This window comes from Lichenostomus cassidix, chromosome 2 (assembly GCF_008360975.1).
Source record: "Lichenostomus cassidix isolate B80296 chromosome 2, HeHo_3.0, whole genome shotgun sequence".
Classification (NCBI taxonomy): Eukaryota; Metazoa; Chordata; class Aves; order Passeriformes; family Meliphagidae; genus Lichenostomus; species Lichenostomus cassidix.
This window is the reverse complement of record NC_139482.1, coordinates 47,301,888-47,320,670: the sequence shown is the minus strand read 5'-3', so window position 1 is coordinate 47,320,670 and position 18,783 is coordinate 47,301,888. Positions and strand designations below refer to the sequence as shown.

Here is an 18,783-nt window from a genome sequence, read left to right as displayed (position 1 = left end):
TATCCATATACTAAATCATTTTCAATCCTCCTTCATTCAGGCTGATTTCAAGAACAGTGGTAACGGTTATCATTCTTTTAGTCCTCTTAGGACTTTTTTTGTCAAACTTTTGGTCTATACTAAATTTTTCAAAGAAAAGAATTATGTCCTGTTGACCTGTTATACTTTCTGGCCCCAGCATGAACAGCTTAATTCTTCTGCTTTCTTCCTTTTAAAATATTTCTTATGACAACCTTCTGTTTAGTTCCTTAATTCTACGTCAAGGCTGATGAGATGGATCAAGTGGGATTTTTTTTTAAAAAAGCTGTATAGATATTTTCTTTAATTACATTTGTCATTTTGCCTCACAAGCAATCACTAGAGAGGAAAACCTCTGAAAAGGTTCAGCTTTCTGTTACAGCACTTGAAGATAGGTATGGCATACCACAGGCAAAGTGCAACTGTTAGAGTTCAGCTGATAGCAAACAGTTCTGTGTAAGATTCAGCCAACAGAAAAATACTCTGAACTCATCTTTATACTTAAAGAACTCATCTTTATACTTAAAGAACAACCTATTTGGATGGGTAGTTTTCCAAAGTGCAGTGAACAGATGTCACAGGCCAGTGCTGAAAGAGGATGGTTCTGATTTCTTCTCCCTTTCCCCAGAAGATCCTGGCTTTTTTTTTTTTTTTTTTTTTTTGACAATTTTTGAAGGTGATGGCACAAGGGGAATCGTTTTGTGCCATTTTGTTACACTTTAAGTAATTAAATTTGCTTAATAAAAAGGCTGCTTCATCTGATGCAGGGATGAGGCAGGACTCTTGAATCAGGTCCAGGAGCAGCCTGTAGACAAGAAAGAAGTAAAGGAAGGATAGGAAGAATGGAACTTTGCTTTTTTTAGCAGCTCTGAGCTGTCCCTCAGTTGTTTCTGGAACTGGCTTAAGCTGACGCAGAAAAATTTTGTCAGGCTCCAAGTGTAGTCAAAAATGGAAAAGGGATGTTTTACCCTGTGGGTGAGAGGAAGGGCACAGGCAGGGTGCAAGAGTGGGATGTCCTAGAGAAGCACAAACACCTGCAGACTTCCCCTTAAACAAGTCTCGGTGTTGTGTTCCAAACACAGTGCTTGCAAATTGAGTTGGCCCAATTTCCTGTTTATACTATACTGAGCATTCCTGTCTTTATCCCTGTCTTTTACCAGGGAAACCCCAAAATGATAAAATTTTAATCTGGTTTAGTTCCCTTGCAGACTGATATAACTGTTCATGCCACATGTAACCGTAGTAGGAATGAGCAAGGTGTTGAAAAGCAAAACTGGATGGTAGCAAACTGAGCTTTGATTTGGCAAAAGTGACTGTGAGACACAGTCTTGGCTTCAGTATTCAGCTATTCTCTTAGTAGGAGCATCTGCTGAAGGAGCTCCTGCTCCTTTGCTGACCCCTCAGTGGTGCTGTGGGTCAGCGTGGTGGGTAACCTGTGCTGAAGAACTGACTTGAATCTGATAATCATTACTTTGGTTCAGTGGATTTTTGGGGATTTTTTGGTGTCCATACCAGCTCTGTTCTGTTCTGATTTCTCCACATAACCTAACTAATAATAGTATGAGCACAGCTAAGTCAGTCATTTCCTGATGTTTATTTTTCAGGGTGCAGCTCTTATGTTCAAACTTATCAGAGGACGATAGGGCTGCTTGTCATCGGCCCACCCCTTCCTTGTTGCTGGTACAACTGCTCTGTATGTCTGTGTGGTTGCTTGAATTGGGGAACTGATCCAGGTTAAAAATAACTTCTGTGTAACTTCTTTTAATGTGTCAGAAGGATGTCTGACTGAAGTGTAATACTGCAGTACAAGTGGTGCCTGGTAATGTTGTCCTTGTAGATCACTCCACTTGCAGATGAGTAAATCATGCAAAGTTTGGTCGTTTTCTTAGGATGTGGTTTAAGTGGCAGTCAAGTTGGTACTACTATGGGTTGCTGGAGAAATAGGTAGTTGAGCTTTCTTTTTCCACTCTGTTTCTTCCTTCTCTTTGCTTCACTAACATCCCAGTGACCGCTGCTGGATGGTGAGTTTGTCAAGTCACCAATCTGACAAAAGAAAACTCTCATCTCTGGAATACTTTTTAATTTCCTTATATTTGTGAATGAAGGGTGGAGGAAGTGTTAGCTTTTTTTAGGTCAGGTGGCTGACTGTGCTGCTGCGTGTTAGTAGATCCGATGCAAGGGAAGTGTTGGGAGCCCACACACTGGAGGGATATGTGCAGAACTGTGCCCCTTGTGGGCTGTAGAGTTGCACTGGCTAATGTACACCCTGAAACTGCACCACTGGTCTAACTTGCATCATTCACTAGCCTCTGTAATCATTGAATAGAGACAGATAGCGAGCATGCAGAAAACATTCTCTTTTTAGAAACTTCAGACAAACTACTTAATTTTTTAAGGAAAATATTATCATTGAATTATAACATGAAAAATCGGAAGACATTGTCCCTTGTTTTCAACAGCTTCCCAGAAAATAAATCACAAAATAATTGTGATACAATTATTACAAGATTATTTGTATCTGTATTTCTTCTAAAACAGTACAGTTATGTCATGCCAAGTAGTACAAGGTTGGTAATTACTTATATCACCTAGCTTACATCTTACTAAATATTTTGGTGACTAAAAATAAATTAAGAAATTCTCTACCAAGTCAGCCAAATGAAATCTCACCTCATAGTCTGTATCCAGCTCTAACAGCAGCAAATTCTGTTCAGGGTACTGATCTGACGATGGCTTTCAGTCTCCTTATGCTTCTCAGTATTCCCATTTGTTGTCCTACATGTGTTGGAGGCTACACCTACACTTAGTCTATTTAATATCTCATAATATAATGGCAATGCTACTCTTTCATCTCTTTTTGAACCTCCTGATATGGCCTGCTTTCCTATCCTGTGACAGCAACCTGGAAGAGTTTACTGCCTTCTGGATAAAGAGGTGTGTTCTTTATCTGATTTAAACTGGTCCCCTCCTGATTTCATCAAGTACCCCTAAGTTCTTATACTGCAGGGTTTCCTAAAAACAGTTCTGCATTGGTTGTCCACTACATTCTTTCCTGTGTCCTTTGTCCCTCCAAACCGAGGAGACCCCGCCTTGTGAGGCAACTGCTGAAGCCCATTGCCTTTCTCTGCATTTTCTAAGAAACAACTGAGTCCTTCCTAAGATGTGAAAAACTAAACTGCACACAGTGCCCTGTGTGTGGGTACATGAAGTTCCTGTGTTGTGGCAAAGTGACGCCCTCTGTCTTGTTCCCAGTGCCACTTCTGATGACACCCATTGTTTACTGAATCCTGTAGCATTTTGAATCAGTGCTTTAAGGGAGATCTGCCAGCAAGAATTTTGCTTCTTCTTCCTGAGTTGTTAACTTAGTAATGAACTCTATAACTCTAATATTTTGTGTCATTTTGTCCTTATTTACAACTTGGACAAACTCATCCTTATGGAAATGTAATGGAGTCATTAACTTAAAATGTATTTCACAGCTCTAATTTTCTGTTGTGTGCATTTGGAAGAAAGTGTAACAATTAACAGCAGTATGGAAATAGGGATGAATCTGTTTCTAAAGGTAATAAACACAAGAAGAATTTTATTTTTCTTGGCGGTTATTCTCTAGGGTGGTCATAGAAGTCTGAAGGAAGCTGTTTGGTCAAGGTTAAAAAATAGACTGAGTGAGCTATAACCATGGGAATGAATACATTTAGGTCTTCCTCAAATATGTTAAGAAAACATTCCATTCCAACCAGTTAGAATGAGCTGAATCTTGAGGCATTTTGCTGGGTAGAACAGATTATTAAAATGATAAGACAAATGTGTGACAAAATATTTTACCTGATAAATTTTCCAGGGACACTGCAGCAAAGCTCTGAATAAATAGCTTCACTATTTTGATAGGAATTTTTTTTTTAAGTGAATTTGCTTACCTTCATCCCTCTGCATGGTTTGGTGAGCTCTGCTAGTGCTTGAAACATGCTTTCTAGATGCAAGTCTCTGCCAGCCTCCTGCATGTGTTTTGGGCAAAGTAGTCTATGGCACAGTAAAAGGGCTTTGAGAAGAAACAGAATCTCGTGGCAGATAGTCATAGAAACATAGAATTGTTTAGGTTGGAAAAGACCTTCTAAGATAATCAAGTCCAACCCAGCACTGCCAAGTCCACCACTAAACTGTGTCCCCAAGTGCCACATCTTTTAAATGCTTCCAGGGATAGTGACTGAACCGCTTCCCTGGGCAGCCTGTTCCAGTGCTTGGCAACCCTTCTGTGAAGAATTTTTTCCTAATATCCAATCTGAAACACCCCTGGTGCAACCTGAGGCCATTTCCTCTTATCCTACTGATTGTTACTTAAAAGAGACTGACCTCCACCTTGCTAGGCCCTGGGGAACACCACTAGTGACCAGCTGCTAGATGTAACTAGCTGGACGTAACTCCACTCATCACCACCCTTTGGGATCGGACATCGAGCCAGATTTTTACCCAGTGAACAATGCACCTGTACAAGCCACCAGCAGCCAGTTTCTCCAGGAGAATGCTGTGGGAGACAGTGTCGAAAGCTTCACTAAAGTCCAGGTAAACAACATCCACAGCCTTTCCCACTAAACAGGTCACCTTGTCAGAGGAGACCAGGTTAGTCAAGCAGGACTTGCCTTTCATACACCCCTGCTGGCTGAGCCTGTTCATCTGATTCTCCTGTATGTGCCTCATGAAATCACTCAAGATGATCTGCTTCATGACTTTTCCTGGCACTGAGGTCAGACTGACAGGCCTCTAGTTCACTGGATCCTCCTTTTGACTCCTCTTGTAGATGGACATCACATCTGCTAATCTCCAGTCAACTGGAACCTCCCCCACTAGCCAGCACCTATGATAAATGCTGGGAAGTGTCTCAGTCAGCACTTCCACCAGCTTACTCAATATCCTCACATAATTCCCATGTGTGTCTAAGAGGTGTAGAATTTCCACTTGGATTGTGGGGACTGCAATCTGCTCCCCATCTCTGTCTTCCAGCTCAGGGGAGTGCATACCTTGAGAACAACTGGTTTTACCATTAAAGACTGAGGCAAAGAAGGCATTAAGTACCTCAGCCTTTTCCTCATCCTTTCTCACTTATGTGTTCCCTGACATCCAAATCATAGGATACTCTGAGCTGGAAGGCACCCACAAGTGTCATCAAGTCCGGGTCTCAAGTGAATGACCTATACCGGGATTGAGCCTCCAGCCTTGGTGTTATTAACACCTCACTTGATCTAACCAAGTTAATCTAATCTGATGGAGATTCTCCTTAGTCTTCCTTTTCTTACTAACATGTTTATAGATACTTGTTCTATTGTATTTTTCAGCAATAGCTGGATTAAGTTCTAGCTGAGCTTTGGCCCTTCTAGTTTTCTCCTTGCATAACCTCACAACACCCTGGTAGCCCTCCTGAGTGTGCTGCCCCTTCTTCCAAAGCTCATACTCTCTCCTCTTTTTCCTTAGTTCCAGCCAAAGCTTTGTGCTCAGCCAGGCTGGTTTTTCCCACTTCTTGTCTTGCAATGGCTTGCTTCTGTGCTTTTAAGATTTCCTTCATGCAGCATGTCCAGCCTTCCTGGACTCTTTTGCCCCTCAAGATTGCCTCCCAATGGATTCTGTCAACCAGGCTCCTAAACAAGCACAATTCTCCTCTCCAGAAGTCCAGGATAGCAGTTCTGCTGAACCTGCTCCTTACTTCTCTGAGAATGGGAAACTTTCTGACATACAGGACTACCCCACTGCCTCTCCTTCCTTGCTTCTCTTGGCTTCTGAAGCATTTATAGTCATGTAGGTTCATGTTGCTCCAGTTGGTGAAGTCAGAAGGCAGAGGATCCTGAGATGTGAATGGAAGATGAACTTTCTAGGTATCCTCTACTTCCTGCTGTGTTATGTTCTTTGTGTGTCCTCATGAAAGTATTTAGTGAGATTGAAAACTCATCTTGGAAATATTACTTACTCAATTAGAATAAAATGATTTTGTGATATAGCTTGCTAGATAAAATATTGCAAATGGGGCATATTTGTACCCTTGATAGAACTGCTATCTTTGTCCTAGTGAACATTTGTAACAGATCTATTATCCTGTGATGGAGTTTTTTAGGACATTTTGGATAGTACCTTTTCACTAGTTCCTTCATAGCTCAGGATTAAGCTTTTCTACTACAGATCAACACTGTGAACAATATCTACCAACCTAATGTATAGGTGAGAAACAGGTTGGGAATATCTTGGAAGAGGGTTTTTTTTGGTTTTGTCCTGTTCTTGTATTTTTTTTTTAAATTTTTCTACCTTAGGTAGGGGCGAGTTCTGTCCTGAATACCAGTGATGCTTATGACTGCCAAAGCTGGGTTGCTGTAATGATTTTCTGTTATCCTGGAAGAGAAATCCACAGGATGCTATTCCTAATACTAAGCGGATTAACTGTGTGTAAATGTTGCAATTAAAATTAACTGGCATGCTGATACTGCATCACACAGTTAATGTAGGAAAGCCTCTTGGCTTAATTGAACTCTTACACGCTGTTTCCTGGTATGTGATTAAGCCAATATTTAGAATGGATAAACAAAATTGTATTTTTTTTTGTTGTGTAACTACTAACCTTTTTCAAACCTTTGCTAGCTTGCTGTGCTGGAGACTTTACACTTTGAATACTTTCAGAGATTAGGCATGGGCAGTTTTCCTTAAGCCTTTTTCTAAACCATGAATTGAAGATGAGCTCGCCCTCTGTTATGATACAGTGACTGAACTTACAGTATAGGACAGAAGTACACACCTTGCTCTGAGGCAGACATGATGAAAGATCCATGGGCTTGTGTGTTGTGGACTCTGACAGACATTGCACCTTTGAGTCTGAAAGCTTTGATGTTTCAGATTCATCTTGATGATTAAACAGAAAGACTCCAAAGAAAATGTCCAGTGATGCTTTTTAGTATGCTGTGTGTTCGTCTGTTCCTCCTCAAGTCTCTGGAGATCACCATAGAGCTTCCTCATGCCATGCCCAGTATCTCTTGTTTGCAGTGGACTAAGAATGTTTGCAGAGATGCTTATTGTGGCCCAGATGAAGTGACTTGTCACGAACAAATCACAAACTCATTTGTACATTTGATTTTGTAGTTCATGTTAATTGCAGCAGGAAACATGAGAAACTTTAAGCCTAAAGTTTTGCTGCTGAGAAAAATAAGCCTCTGTGTGTGCTCTTATTTATGCTTGATAACAGTCTACTTACTTAGCTCCAATGTTTTTATAAAAATGTCAGTGATCTTTAACTTCTGAATGTGATTAGTACAGGTCAAGTTGTTTAAGTTATATTTGATTCCCTGGTTTTCCTATTGTTTCATGCTGGGATTTGCTGCTTTCCAAGTAAAGCTGGTGGAACCTTGTGTACGTGTGCATGCGCACACTCTGGCCTAATGCAGCTGAGGTCCAGTAGCTTAGTCTAAGCTGCTGATGAAGGTAGGTTTAGCCTATGCTAATGGTCTGTCCCAAAGCAATTACTTCCACTCAGTTTCATAAATCCAGGAGGTGGTAACAGTTTGAGCAACCACAACTGTTTGTGAAGTGAGTTTGTGCCACAACCCAAAACAAACAAAAACACACACCCCCAACAAACAACAACCACCAACACACCACCAAACACAAACAAAAAACAACACCAAAACAAAAAAACAAAACACAAAACACCCCCCAAAAACCCCACACACACAACCCCACCCAAAAAACAAAAAAAAAACCCCCAAAATGGGGGCATAAAACTTAGGTTTCCCCTTGCTAGAAGTGGGTTTTTTCTTGTCAAGATTTTGCATGGAGCGCGACTCCCTTCACCTCGACAAGACACCACCTCTAACCCTCCACTCACCCCGAGGTAAAAAGAACAAACTAAAAAGAAAAAAGGGACCCCCGTACCAACCACCACCCACCCCCCCCCAACCCAACACAACACAAAACAAAAAAAAACACCACACCCCCCCACCCCAAAACACCCAACACCCCCCCCCCCCCAACAACCCCAAACCCCAAACAACCCCCCCCACCCAACCCACCCCCCACCCCACAACACAACACCCAACCCACCCACCCCACCCCACCCAAACCCCCCCACAACACCCCCACCACCAACCAAACACCCCCCCACAACCCAAAAACAACACCCAAAAACCACACAACCAACACCCCCCACAAACCCAACAACCCCCACACACCACAACAAAACACACAAACACAAACAAAAAAAACAAACAACACACACACCCAACCACAAACACACAACAAACAAAAAACCCAAAACCACCACAACAAACCAAAAAAACCCAACAAAACAACAAAACAAACACAAAAAAACCACCAACACATAAGTTTGTTTCAGTGCTCATTGAGATTAAACCACACAAATGCACTATGGCCACTTTACATGGATTCCTTAGACATGATGAAAGGTAGCTGGGTCTGGTGCTGTTTTACTACAAGTGGAGAAAATCTGGCACTTTGTTAGTGCTGTGGGAAGTCACCCAGTATTTTACTGCTCACCATTCTTTGCCCCTCTTTTGAGTATAGCCTTACTGGCCTCCCTGAGGCTGTTCTGGCAGGAGGAGCCTGCTGAGGGCTGAGAAGAGTTGCTGCATTTGTAGGCAAAGATGCTGTAAGAAAGATGCTGTTACTCCCTTGTACCCCTGTGTTGTCTGGCACTTCAATTATTTCAGTTAGAGTGAAGAAGTCTTTGTGGGTGGAGAGAGATCTTTGAGGTAGCTAGAACCAATCCCACAGACAATTTGGATACCAAGAATGAGACAATGTACTGGAGTTTTATTTTGGGACTACTTGACCTGGTTTCAGGCAAGATTTATCTGGTTTATAGCAGTTTTGATTTGAGATATATCAGAATGGGAACAAGAAGGATGAAATAAATTTGGGAAAAACTGCCTGAGGAGAAATACACCTTCATATTTTTTCTTGGCTAAACACCAGTCTGCAGAAAGCCTGCAGTGTGGCCTTCAGTGCAAAATTAGCTCCTCTCTCTCAAACTGTTAGGGATTCCTCCAATTCCTCTGACAGATTAGGGTGTCGGCTCATGAGCAAGCTACTGAACCATGACTGGCTTCAGTACTGTCATGGTTCAGTACTGCACACAATGCACTGTGACTGTGCATTGTGCTGGGCTCAGTGGGTACCTGTCAGGATGTTCATTGCTGTAGCTACCTTATTCTCCTACCCTGTGGTGAACAGGAGGTAGTTGTTGAAAGAGGGGAGGCTCCCTACACATACCACATGGGAAGACTGTGCACATGGGCTTTGACCACAGAGTTGTAAGGATGCTGTACGTGTACACCATAGCTTACGCCACAGCTATGAGAACTTAACCAAAAGAAAATTTTTAATGCCCCCTCTTTCTAACAGCCAGGCAAGGAGAAGGACTTATGGCATGTTTGAACTTCATGCTGCTGACAGCGATGCTTTTTTAACTTTGAGGGAGAATGCAAAGTTGTGAAGGCAGAGCTCAGTGGGTAGGTTCCAGTGGTTTAAGTCAGCATGTTCTAGTTATAGAAAATAAAGAGCCAGTGGGATGAATTCTAAATCCTGCAGATGCTTAATGACAGGTTTGAGCAAACTTACAAACTCCTCAAGTATGTACGATCCTAGAGCCAGACACCATGGACAGTATATTTGAAAAAAATATCTAGAAGTTGCCAGTGGAAGCTAAATTTGAAAAACATTAAGTCATTCTTGAAAGAGTTCAGATTGGTTGAGTGTCATGTGAATTCAACTTGTTTGTTGAAGCTCATGTTATATCCCTCAGTGAGGAAAATAGATGCTAGCTTACCTCTAAAAGGGAAATTTTGCATGCAGACAGGAGAAAGCACTGTTACAGGTTTAGCATGACATTCTGCTCAATGCATGTTTCATCTTTCTATGGGGGTGAGTCCTATGTAAAACCATTGGATTTTTCTCTTTCAGAATCGTAATGAAATAAAAAATGGAGCCATCCTTCGATTAACAACATCTCCGGTGAGTCATTGCTCTGTTCTTCTCTTCCTTCAAAGTGAAGATTCAATTAGCAAATCATTGTGAATTAATGTGTGTACTTCTAAGCTTTATTCACAATGTATCCCACAATCCTCCAGGAGAAAAGGTTATGAGTTATGGGCAGGGATAATAACTCTGAGTGATATTTGGTGATATTGTTGGCACAACTGGGTGTTTTTTTGTGTCTCACTTCTCTTCCACTGGGAACAGCTTTCACATCCAAGATATCCCTGCTTCCCTGCTGGCATTGCAGCCTCAAGTTGCTATTTTTCTGTCCCAAAATTCAAAGCCAGGAAGCCAGGAGGAAGGTTAGGGATTTGAATCATGACAAGCTCTGCTGGGTGGCTCAGGTCAGAGCTTTCTTGATCTCTGGCTTTTGTTGAGTGGATAGCAACTGTAACATTGAGATTTTACTGGGATTTCTTTGTTGTTGGTTGTTTTTTTTTCCCCACACCCTCTCTTAGCCAGCTCCTGAAAAGCACAGCAGAGTTGCTGGTTGGCTTTTAATGGCCTGTTTTCCTGCTGAGTTGAGCAGTACTACTGCCACATGCTGAAAGACGCTATTAGTCCTGGAAGATGTATGTCTAAGGCAGCAGCAATCCCATTTCCTTGCTGACAAATGTAGTTAGTGTGCCATTAAAATGGTTTACCTCTTCATGGTGGTGTTCTAGCTTCTGCAGTTTCAAAGCATTCTTATGGTCAAACTCTGCCACCCAGTAGCTTCTCAACAGAAAGCACTTCTCAGCAGCCAGCTGGGCAAAGACAAGAGGTTTCCATTACTCTTCATCATCTTTTCAATGGTCATTATATACAAAGCTTTATAAATATTAAAAAAAAACAAACCAGCAGTTTAAGACCGTGGCTCTGTCAGGGTCTGTGTGACTCCAGAATCTCTTGGCATGTGTCATCAAAGCAGCCTTGTACATGGGAGAACCACTTCGTGGTGGAGTGAACCCCATTTGAAGGAAAATCCTCAGAAAAAGACACCCCCAGCACCGGCTCCTTCTAACCTTTGGGACTTCTTAAGAACCAATATCCATTTCAGTACTGCCCACACCTGGGATCTCTTGAAATCAAGACAAAATCTCTGTTTCATTAAGAGCTAACGTGGTCCAAATGCACTGCATCATTCTTTTGTGTAACCACAACATGGAGTAACTACGTAAGACAACCCATGGAATACTCCCATCTCAAAACCCACAACCAGTTGCACCATGTAACCTCATTGAAGAGAGCCTGTGCTGACCTGTGACTGATTTGTGGAGATATCTGGCTGGCTTCATGATCACTTGTGCAATTGGAAATGGGACTACAAACATAAAAGACAAATCTTAGATGCAAAGCACTTTCTGCTACTACCAATGGTTAGCAGGCTGGGGCTTTGCACAGGATTATCATCTGCTTGTTCTGTTTCTCTGGGGATTTTTCTTAGGGCCAATAAACCAGGACAAGAGTCCTTAGGATATTGAGGTATTGCCTATTGCCTAACAAATTATGAACCACTCTGGCATTGGCCTGCAGTTACAAGTGACTTAGCCATCCTGTTTTAAGATAGAATAGAGAGTAGACCAGCCTTCTTCAGTAGTGATATTTATGCCTAAACCAGTGCTTATTTTCATACTTCCTGATATATTAAATTTTTTTTGTTAACTTTTTCGCAGAATCAGAGAGGTATCTTGGAAGGTTTTTAAGGAACGGATTGGTGTTTGTCAGATTAGCAAGTATTTGTGTTCTTTAAATAGGTATAAAATGAAGTTATGCATGTCCCCACCCGACAATAGTCTCTTTGCTTTTTAAGGTACTGATGAAGTGGTCATCATAGCAGTACCTAAAATAGATAGATAGATTAAAGGCCTCCAAGCTGTGGTTTTTAAACTGGTGACCCACACAATGCTTGTGTTTTACCCTGAAAAGCTAACAGGCAATCTGTTTCCATATTTCCTCTGAAATTCTGTACGAGAGCAACAGTAGTTCGAAGAGATAATGGGAAGAACAGGCTGCATGATACACTTCTGCAAAATGGGAAAGATGCTTTCATAGCTGTTAGTGCTGGGTGAGAAATGTTTTTCTCATCATGTGAAAACATTAAGATTCTGAATTCCCCCCACCCCCGCTGTTTTTTCTATCCTACAACAGTATAAAGCTGAAACTATCTTTCCTCTTCCCCCCAAAAACCAGAATCATAACCCCCAAAAAAATGCTCTATGAAAAGGTGGAGGAATTAGGAAAGGAGAGAAAGATTGAGAGAAATGAAGAGAAGCCACATGGATTATGCAGTTTTTGTGATGTGTCCCTGCAGTTTCAGAGAGTCCTGAGCTGCCTAATTCCTGGCTCTTTTGGGGGAAAACAAAAAAATCTGTCCTGAACTTCACAAGCCTTTTGAGGAAACTTTTTCCTTGAAGAGTTGAGAGAAGTTGTGTTGACCAGCTCTGAGGGCTGCATGAACTTAAAACGCTTTTCTAGTTGTTAATTTTTATGCGGCTTATTACCGTGACAGCCAATAGTCTGGCTGTACCCTTTAGAGTTGCATGGCCTGAGTCATAGAAAATTCAGTGAGAAGGATGAAATGCAATCTTCTTGAGTTTTGTTGTCATTAGCCTCAAATTATTTATTGCTCATGTACCCACGGTACTATTAAAGATTAAAAAGAGAGGAAAGAAAGGTAGTTTTATCTAGAAGTAGTAAACCAGCATTTTTGGGTCGACTTTTTAAAAATGAGGATTTGAAATCTAATTCTATGAATATAAATGTTAAATACTTTCTCTTTTTAATCTTGAATTTAGCTTATTTTTTGTGCCTATACAGGGACCTTTATCTGAAAACCATTGTTAATACTGCAAGGGCAGAACTGCAGTTATGGTGTGCTGCTAAATCCATTATAAATGCTTGCCTTGAGAGATTTACAATGTGCCTATTTTAAATTTCTTTGAGTTAAAAGTTTGCAAACGCCAGTCATTAGGCCTGGTGGGAATTTGAACTGCTTCTTTGTTTCCGTAGGTCTGTTTGCTAAGTTTGTGAGATTCTCTGAAAGACTGGTTTTTTCTAAACAATGCTATTTTTTTCCTCTATAAACCTCTCACCACACAGACACTCTGTTTCCTAGGTAACTTGAGTGCAGATTGAATTTGTCTCATATTATCTTTGTTCCTATATCATCTTTCTTATTTATTTTAACCTCTCCTATCATCCTTCTTACCAATTTTTTTTGCTATTGTGTGTTTTTGCAGTTTTCTGTGACCTGTTTTCCCCTTTTGTCCATTTGTATTTCTGAAGGGACTCATGAAAAGTTTCTTATGCAACATTCCTTTGTATTTGAACATATGTGACAATTGAAATGCTGTATTGCTATTGTCTCTTTTGTGATAACCATATTCCAGTGCATGGTGGGTAGGTGTATAAATGAGCTGTAATTGCTCCCGAGTGTGAGGCTCATCGAAAAGGACTTTTGTGTCCTGCAATGCAGCAAGCAAAGTCCAGCGTTTTAGTGTGTGCACCTTCAGGATTCCTTCAATGAAATCCTTCTTCAAATGATTAATAATTTAAAAATTTGCTAAAATACTGGGGAAATTAAATTGAAAGAATGACATGGTTTTTTTTTAATTTAATGTTTTTCGAACAGGACTGGTTATTTGAGCACTCACCATTTATTTAAAAGCAGCTTCTTGGGCACCTATAAAACATGCCTTTTTTTGTGAACTATATACCTTAAACCCTGAGTCAAGGGGGTTTTTCTGATGTGATATTTGTGGGCCTGATCATTTGTTCTTGTCACATGGTTTTTTTGATCCCTGGGTCAGAGATCACTTTAGTTCTCAAACCCATAAGTTGTTTGTGGGCAGATGTACTGGCATTTGTAGCATGAGCAATCATGTAGATAAAGGTGTTCAATAATGGTCATCATATCTTCTCTGAATGCTTCCACAGATAGGAGGAACATGTTTTTTTGTTTATATGTGATCTAAACAGAAAAGGAAGTGTAAAGAGTTCTATAACCTATTTCTGCTTACACATCTAAATCCTCTAAGTAAAAGTTTGAGTATATAGTTTGTAGTCTTTGATCTACAATTGCCTTAATATGTTCTTGAGATTCTGTAAATGTTTAAATTTTTGCAGTTCTAGCCTGTGATTGTGATTATGTTTATCATGTAATGGTGAATTCGTTACCAATTGAACCTTATAGCAGAAGCACTGACCATGGGGGTCAATTAGCCACTTTTATCTGCTCATAGTAGATTGAAGAAGCAAACTTGGGTTTTGTCTTTTTATAGATAAAGGTTTAATCTGATGTTTTCAGGTTTCAAAAGGCATATTTTAAATAGTAAGTGGCAAAGATTGTTTCAAATGCAGCTGGAAGAAAAATGTGCTTATGAAGAATTGAGAAGTGGCTACTGATTGCATACACTTATTTTAAGGCATATTTATGTAATACGTATGGCTATGCATCTTTAATGCTTTTGTCATTAGTTAAGTACAAGATTCTAGAAGTGACCATTTCCCTATTTCTGCCTCCTTATTTGCCTATAATGATGCCATAGGACTTCTCCATGTATCATATCTGTATAGGGCTTTAGATGTAGAAAGTGTGCATCAATGTTCATGTAAAAAATGTTAAGCAATAATGCATGCATTAATTAAAATAGACTCTCATGCTTACCTGGCATCAGATGCTAGTCAGCATTGCTGGGTCTCCTGAATATGTATGTGTACAATGATGATTTTGTAACATCCACTCCTCTGTGGCTCTCTGACAAATACACAGATATAGGTGAAATGGCAACAACAATCCAGGGAAAGGCAGCAGTTTAGCCACCATGGTGTTTCAACACTGAGTTACTTAAAAGAAACCACAGAAATGCACCTGTTTGGTGAGGGCAAAGCTGTATTTGGTAGTTACTGATGGTCTGTATACCCTTTTTCTCACAGAATGTTGACTGATGTGACTAAATCTACATGGAAGATCACAATATTCTAATTTTTTTTTGCTTTTTTAAAGGATGAAGAAGACAAATGATTGCATAATGGAAAATCAGCAATTTAAATCAACGGTCCAAATTTCTTCCATAGTACATTCATGTTTGATAGTGGTTGCATTTGGATCTATGTCCTTCTTCTTGTACTTACTCACTCTATTTTGTATTCTCCACAGAAGGCCTGCACATTTCTGGTGAATAAGTTGCTTTCAAAGTTTGCACAAAGTATTCCATGGCAAGGAAATTATAATTTGATCAGTAGAATCCCTTGTTAGGATGATCTTGGGATTCTTAACCTCCAAATGGCTATTTGAGTCTCTAAGAAAGTCACATCCTGGATTTAGGTCATTAGTTTTCTCTTTAAGCTGACAATCTCATCAAACTGCTCCTTATAAGCAGTGCTACTCCCTAAGGGCACCTTTCTGGATGTCCTTGGAGCAAATCATTTAAGACTAGACATGCGGCTTATGCCACTTGACAGCCTTTTGAAACGCTGGGACTTCAACAGCCCACGTTTTACAAGCTTCCCATCTTCCTTCCTTCCTTTCTAAAGAGGAGAGAAGTTAATTCTGCCTTTCATTTACCTGAGCAGCCATATTTCTGATAATTCCCTCTAATGATTCTCAGTTGCAAAGGTTTATGTATTTGTATTTATATGTATATTTATTCTTACTGGAATGATATTTCAGTAAGAATGCAGACATGGCAGCCAGCTCTGCTATTGCTTTAATGAGCTGTGCTCTCTGTCCATCCACTGATGGCTTGTAAATCATTAAAATAGCTCCCTGGTAAGCACTCAGAGCATATTTCATCCGGGTTTCATTTTTTAATGCAGTCATAAATGAGCTGTACATTGCATAAGCATGTATGAGTGCTATGGCAACAAGAATTAGAAGGCTTGTGAGGACTGCATGGTGTTCACCAAGGCGGTATTTTCACGTATCAGGCATTTGGGATGACAACAGACAATATGACTTTTGTCCATGTTTCCATTGAGACATGTGCCAGCACTCTTGCTGAGACAAATATTTGTTTACCCCTTTAATCAAGATATACTCTGCCATTTGTCTGTTCTTTTCCAATAGAAGATGGAGTAAGGTTTATTGGATGTAGTGTCTTACAAAACTTGTTTAATGTAAGAAAACAGCAACTGTGTGTAAACTTTGCTGATGGAACATTGTCAGATAAAGCCTATGACATAAGTAAGCACTCTTTTATGTGTTTAAAATGGGGCTAAACCACTTTTGTAGCATGGGGTTTTGTGCTGTGTAGAGAGTTCCAAGCTTTCCTAGTCTAAGATAATATTTTGGTTTTAGTCTGGTGAATTTCAAAACTCTCACTGACTGCAGAGGAAAGAGGAATAACATATCTTAGTTGATAGGCTGGTCCCACTCATGCTGCTGCTGTGCAGTGTAGGTGAACTGCTAATACAAGTCCCTGTACTGGTGTTCTCAGGTTTGGTGAGAGGGAGGGTTAGTTCTTTCCATGCTTGGTATGGACATGTGTTATGGAAGTCTGACTGGCTGACAGCAGCAGCTCAACAGCCCCAGGTGTTTCTGCTGGGGGCAGGAACTTCTCAAGAGGAAGGGTGAACTTGACTATAAATAATTTGTTGTCAATATGTAGGAAGACAAAGCATTGTTTACACATCACGGTGTGTTGTGAAGGGGTTTGGAGGAGGATGTTTTCCTGGCTCTACTCGTGTTTTTCTTGCTTGCTATTGTGCTGCACAGGCAATTACAATCCCTGTTTGTTTTGTCTCATCTCTGCTGCCCAAGATTTGCCCACTCAGACCTATTGGTAGAGCAGCTCAGTCACATTTAATCAGTTGTTTTGTTCACCTTTCCTATTTGTTTCATTTTCACTGAATTCAAGAGATTTTAGAGGACTGGGTATCCATGGAAAGCTGGAAGAACTGTATCCTTCAGTAGGCAGATAGCGGGGGTAGTAACTTCCAAGAACTATAGCAGGTAGGAGAAGACCATGTGCACAGATTTAATAGGTTTAAGGTTAAATTCGATTGACCATTTCCAAAGTCAGGGGAAGGTAGATTCCATGGTAGCATTGAAGATTTTCCAGAGTGTTTCTTTTCTGAGGTGGGCAGGAATTCAGACATTGCATGTTTTCAGAGACACAGTAATGTTTTGAGAAGTTTTGCACCTCTGAGTCTTCCTGTGTTGTTATACTGGGGAGTCTAGAGTTAGAAAGGGCTCCATGAAGGAGGTACTTTGGTAAGGTAGGAGACGGCTGTTGAATTGGCTCAGGTAATAATAGTGGTGAATTTTTGTAGCTGATTATAGAAAAGTACTTTAACAAAGCTTTCTTCACTCTCTCTGATGAAAGGAAAGGTCTGGAGGAAGTATTCTGTGGTTATCCTGAAAGTTGAAAGTCAGTGGTATCTATTTTTATTTCCATAGGCTTCTGCAAATGATTTACCCTACCACCTGCTTAAGCTTGAGAGAATATTCTTTTTGTTTCCACTTGGACCAACATTGCCATTGCAGAGAGACTGTATAAGCCATTGTTTCCCCATTACTACTCTAATCCATTGATAGAGTAGGTAACTTATAGTGGTAGAAATACCTTTTGGATGATAGCATTCTGCCTTTTTATAGGTAATGTAACTGCTGTGGCTGCATCACCCTATACTTATGACATAAAAAAGCTCAGGACTCAAGATTTTCCATTTCTTTTCAATTCCATCTTAACTGAAGATGTTAACCACAACCATACCAACTAGAAGGTATTTCCCCCCCATACATTCTCCTTACCACATGTGTTCTGGCCAAATGCTGGCTGGAGACCATGCATTCATTTTTCTTTCTAAAAACAAGAAGTAACAAACCTTGCTGATATTGGAGGACATTGGGACATTTAATTTATTAATATTTTTTAAGCAACTGAAGTTATGTAGCTAGGTAGCTGTATCTGTAACAACACAGTGCTGATTATTTTTCTGGGCTCCTTGTTTAAATGTTCACTTGCACTAAAAATGACTGCTTTCTCAGAATCTTGATCTTCAGAGATTTAGATTCTATGTTTCTTCTCCAGCTGAGAAAGAATAAGCACCATTTCAGAGAAAATAACTCTCAACAGAATTTACATTTAATTTGTTTTCCTAATGACAAATAGCCTCTCATTCACCTTTCCTTGGGTGCAGGTAAGAAATGAATTTTAGGAAACAGAATTTTTCAAGTATCTCTATATATATAGGGAGGAGGATTATTTTTCTAAGAGAAGTATTGTCTAGCTAGCTATTAACTGAAGCTTTTGGGTATTCTGTTCAGGTAAGTGAAAGCATCAAATTCAAAACGTGAGGTGTATTTTAAAGTATTTGTATGGCTAAAGAGAGAAGCAATTAAATATGCATTATTTAAGTATTTCTTCAGCTCTTTATCATCAGTGTCCATTTTGAATTTCACCATCTCATCCTCTATTTGAAACATTAATGGGCAGAATAGCATAACATGAGGATATTGAACATGCATAAAGACGTACGAAAGATAATATCATAGTATTATGTGGGAAGTAATTATTCCTACACTCCTTGTTAAGATGGAATGTGAGTGTTTGAACTGACTCTGAACAAAAGAAGAGGGGGAGGAAGGAGCAGAAGGTCTGAAGTTGGTCTCTATTGATGTAACATGGTTAGGACAGTATTATGGTCTCTGCTGCTAAAGGTGATGAGAAGTGAGTAACCTGAGTAAGCACTGACAGGAAAAGAAGTGCCACTATTATTTTACTGAGGTCGTGTGATACAGTTTGTTTTATTTTCATT

The 18,783-nt window shown here is 40.1% G+C and overlaps 1 protein-coding gene across 4 annotated transcripts in view; it reads left to right on the top strand.

Moving 5' to 3' along the window:
* Window positions 1-18,783, top strand: part of ELMO1 (engulfment and cell motility 1) — a 303,034-nt gene that overhangs the window by 68,622 nt on the left and 215,629 nt on the right. For all 4 annotated transcript variants that reach the window (XM_085051421.1, XM_085051418.1, XM_085051420.1 and 1 more), the window contains one exon: window positions 9,967-10,017. In XM_085051421.1, the coding sequence (XP_084907547.1) occupies window positions 9,967-10,017 (51 nt within the window). The remainder of the gene's footprint in view (window positions 1-9,966; window positions 10,018-18,783) is intronic.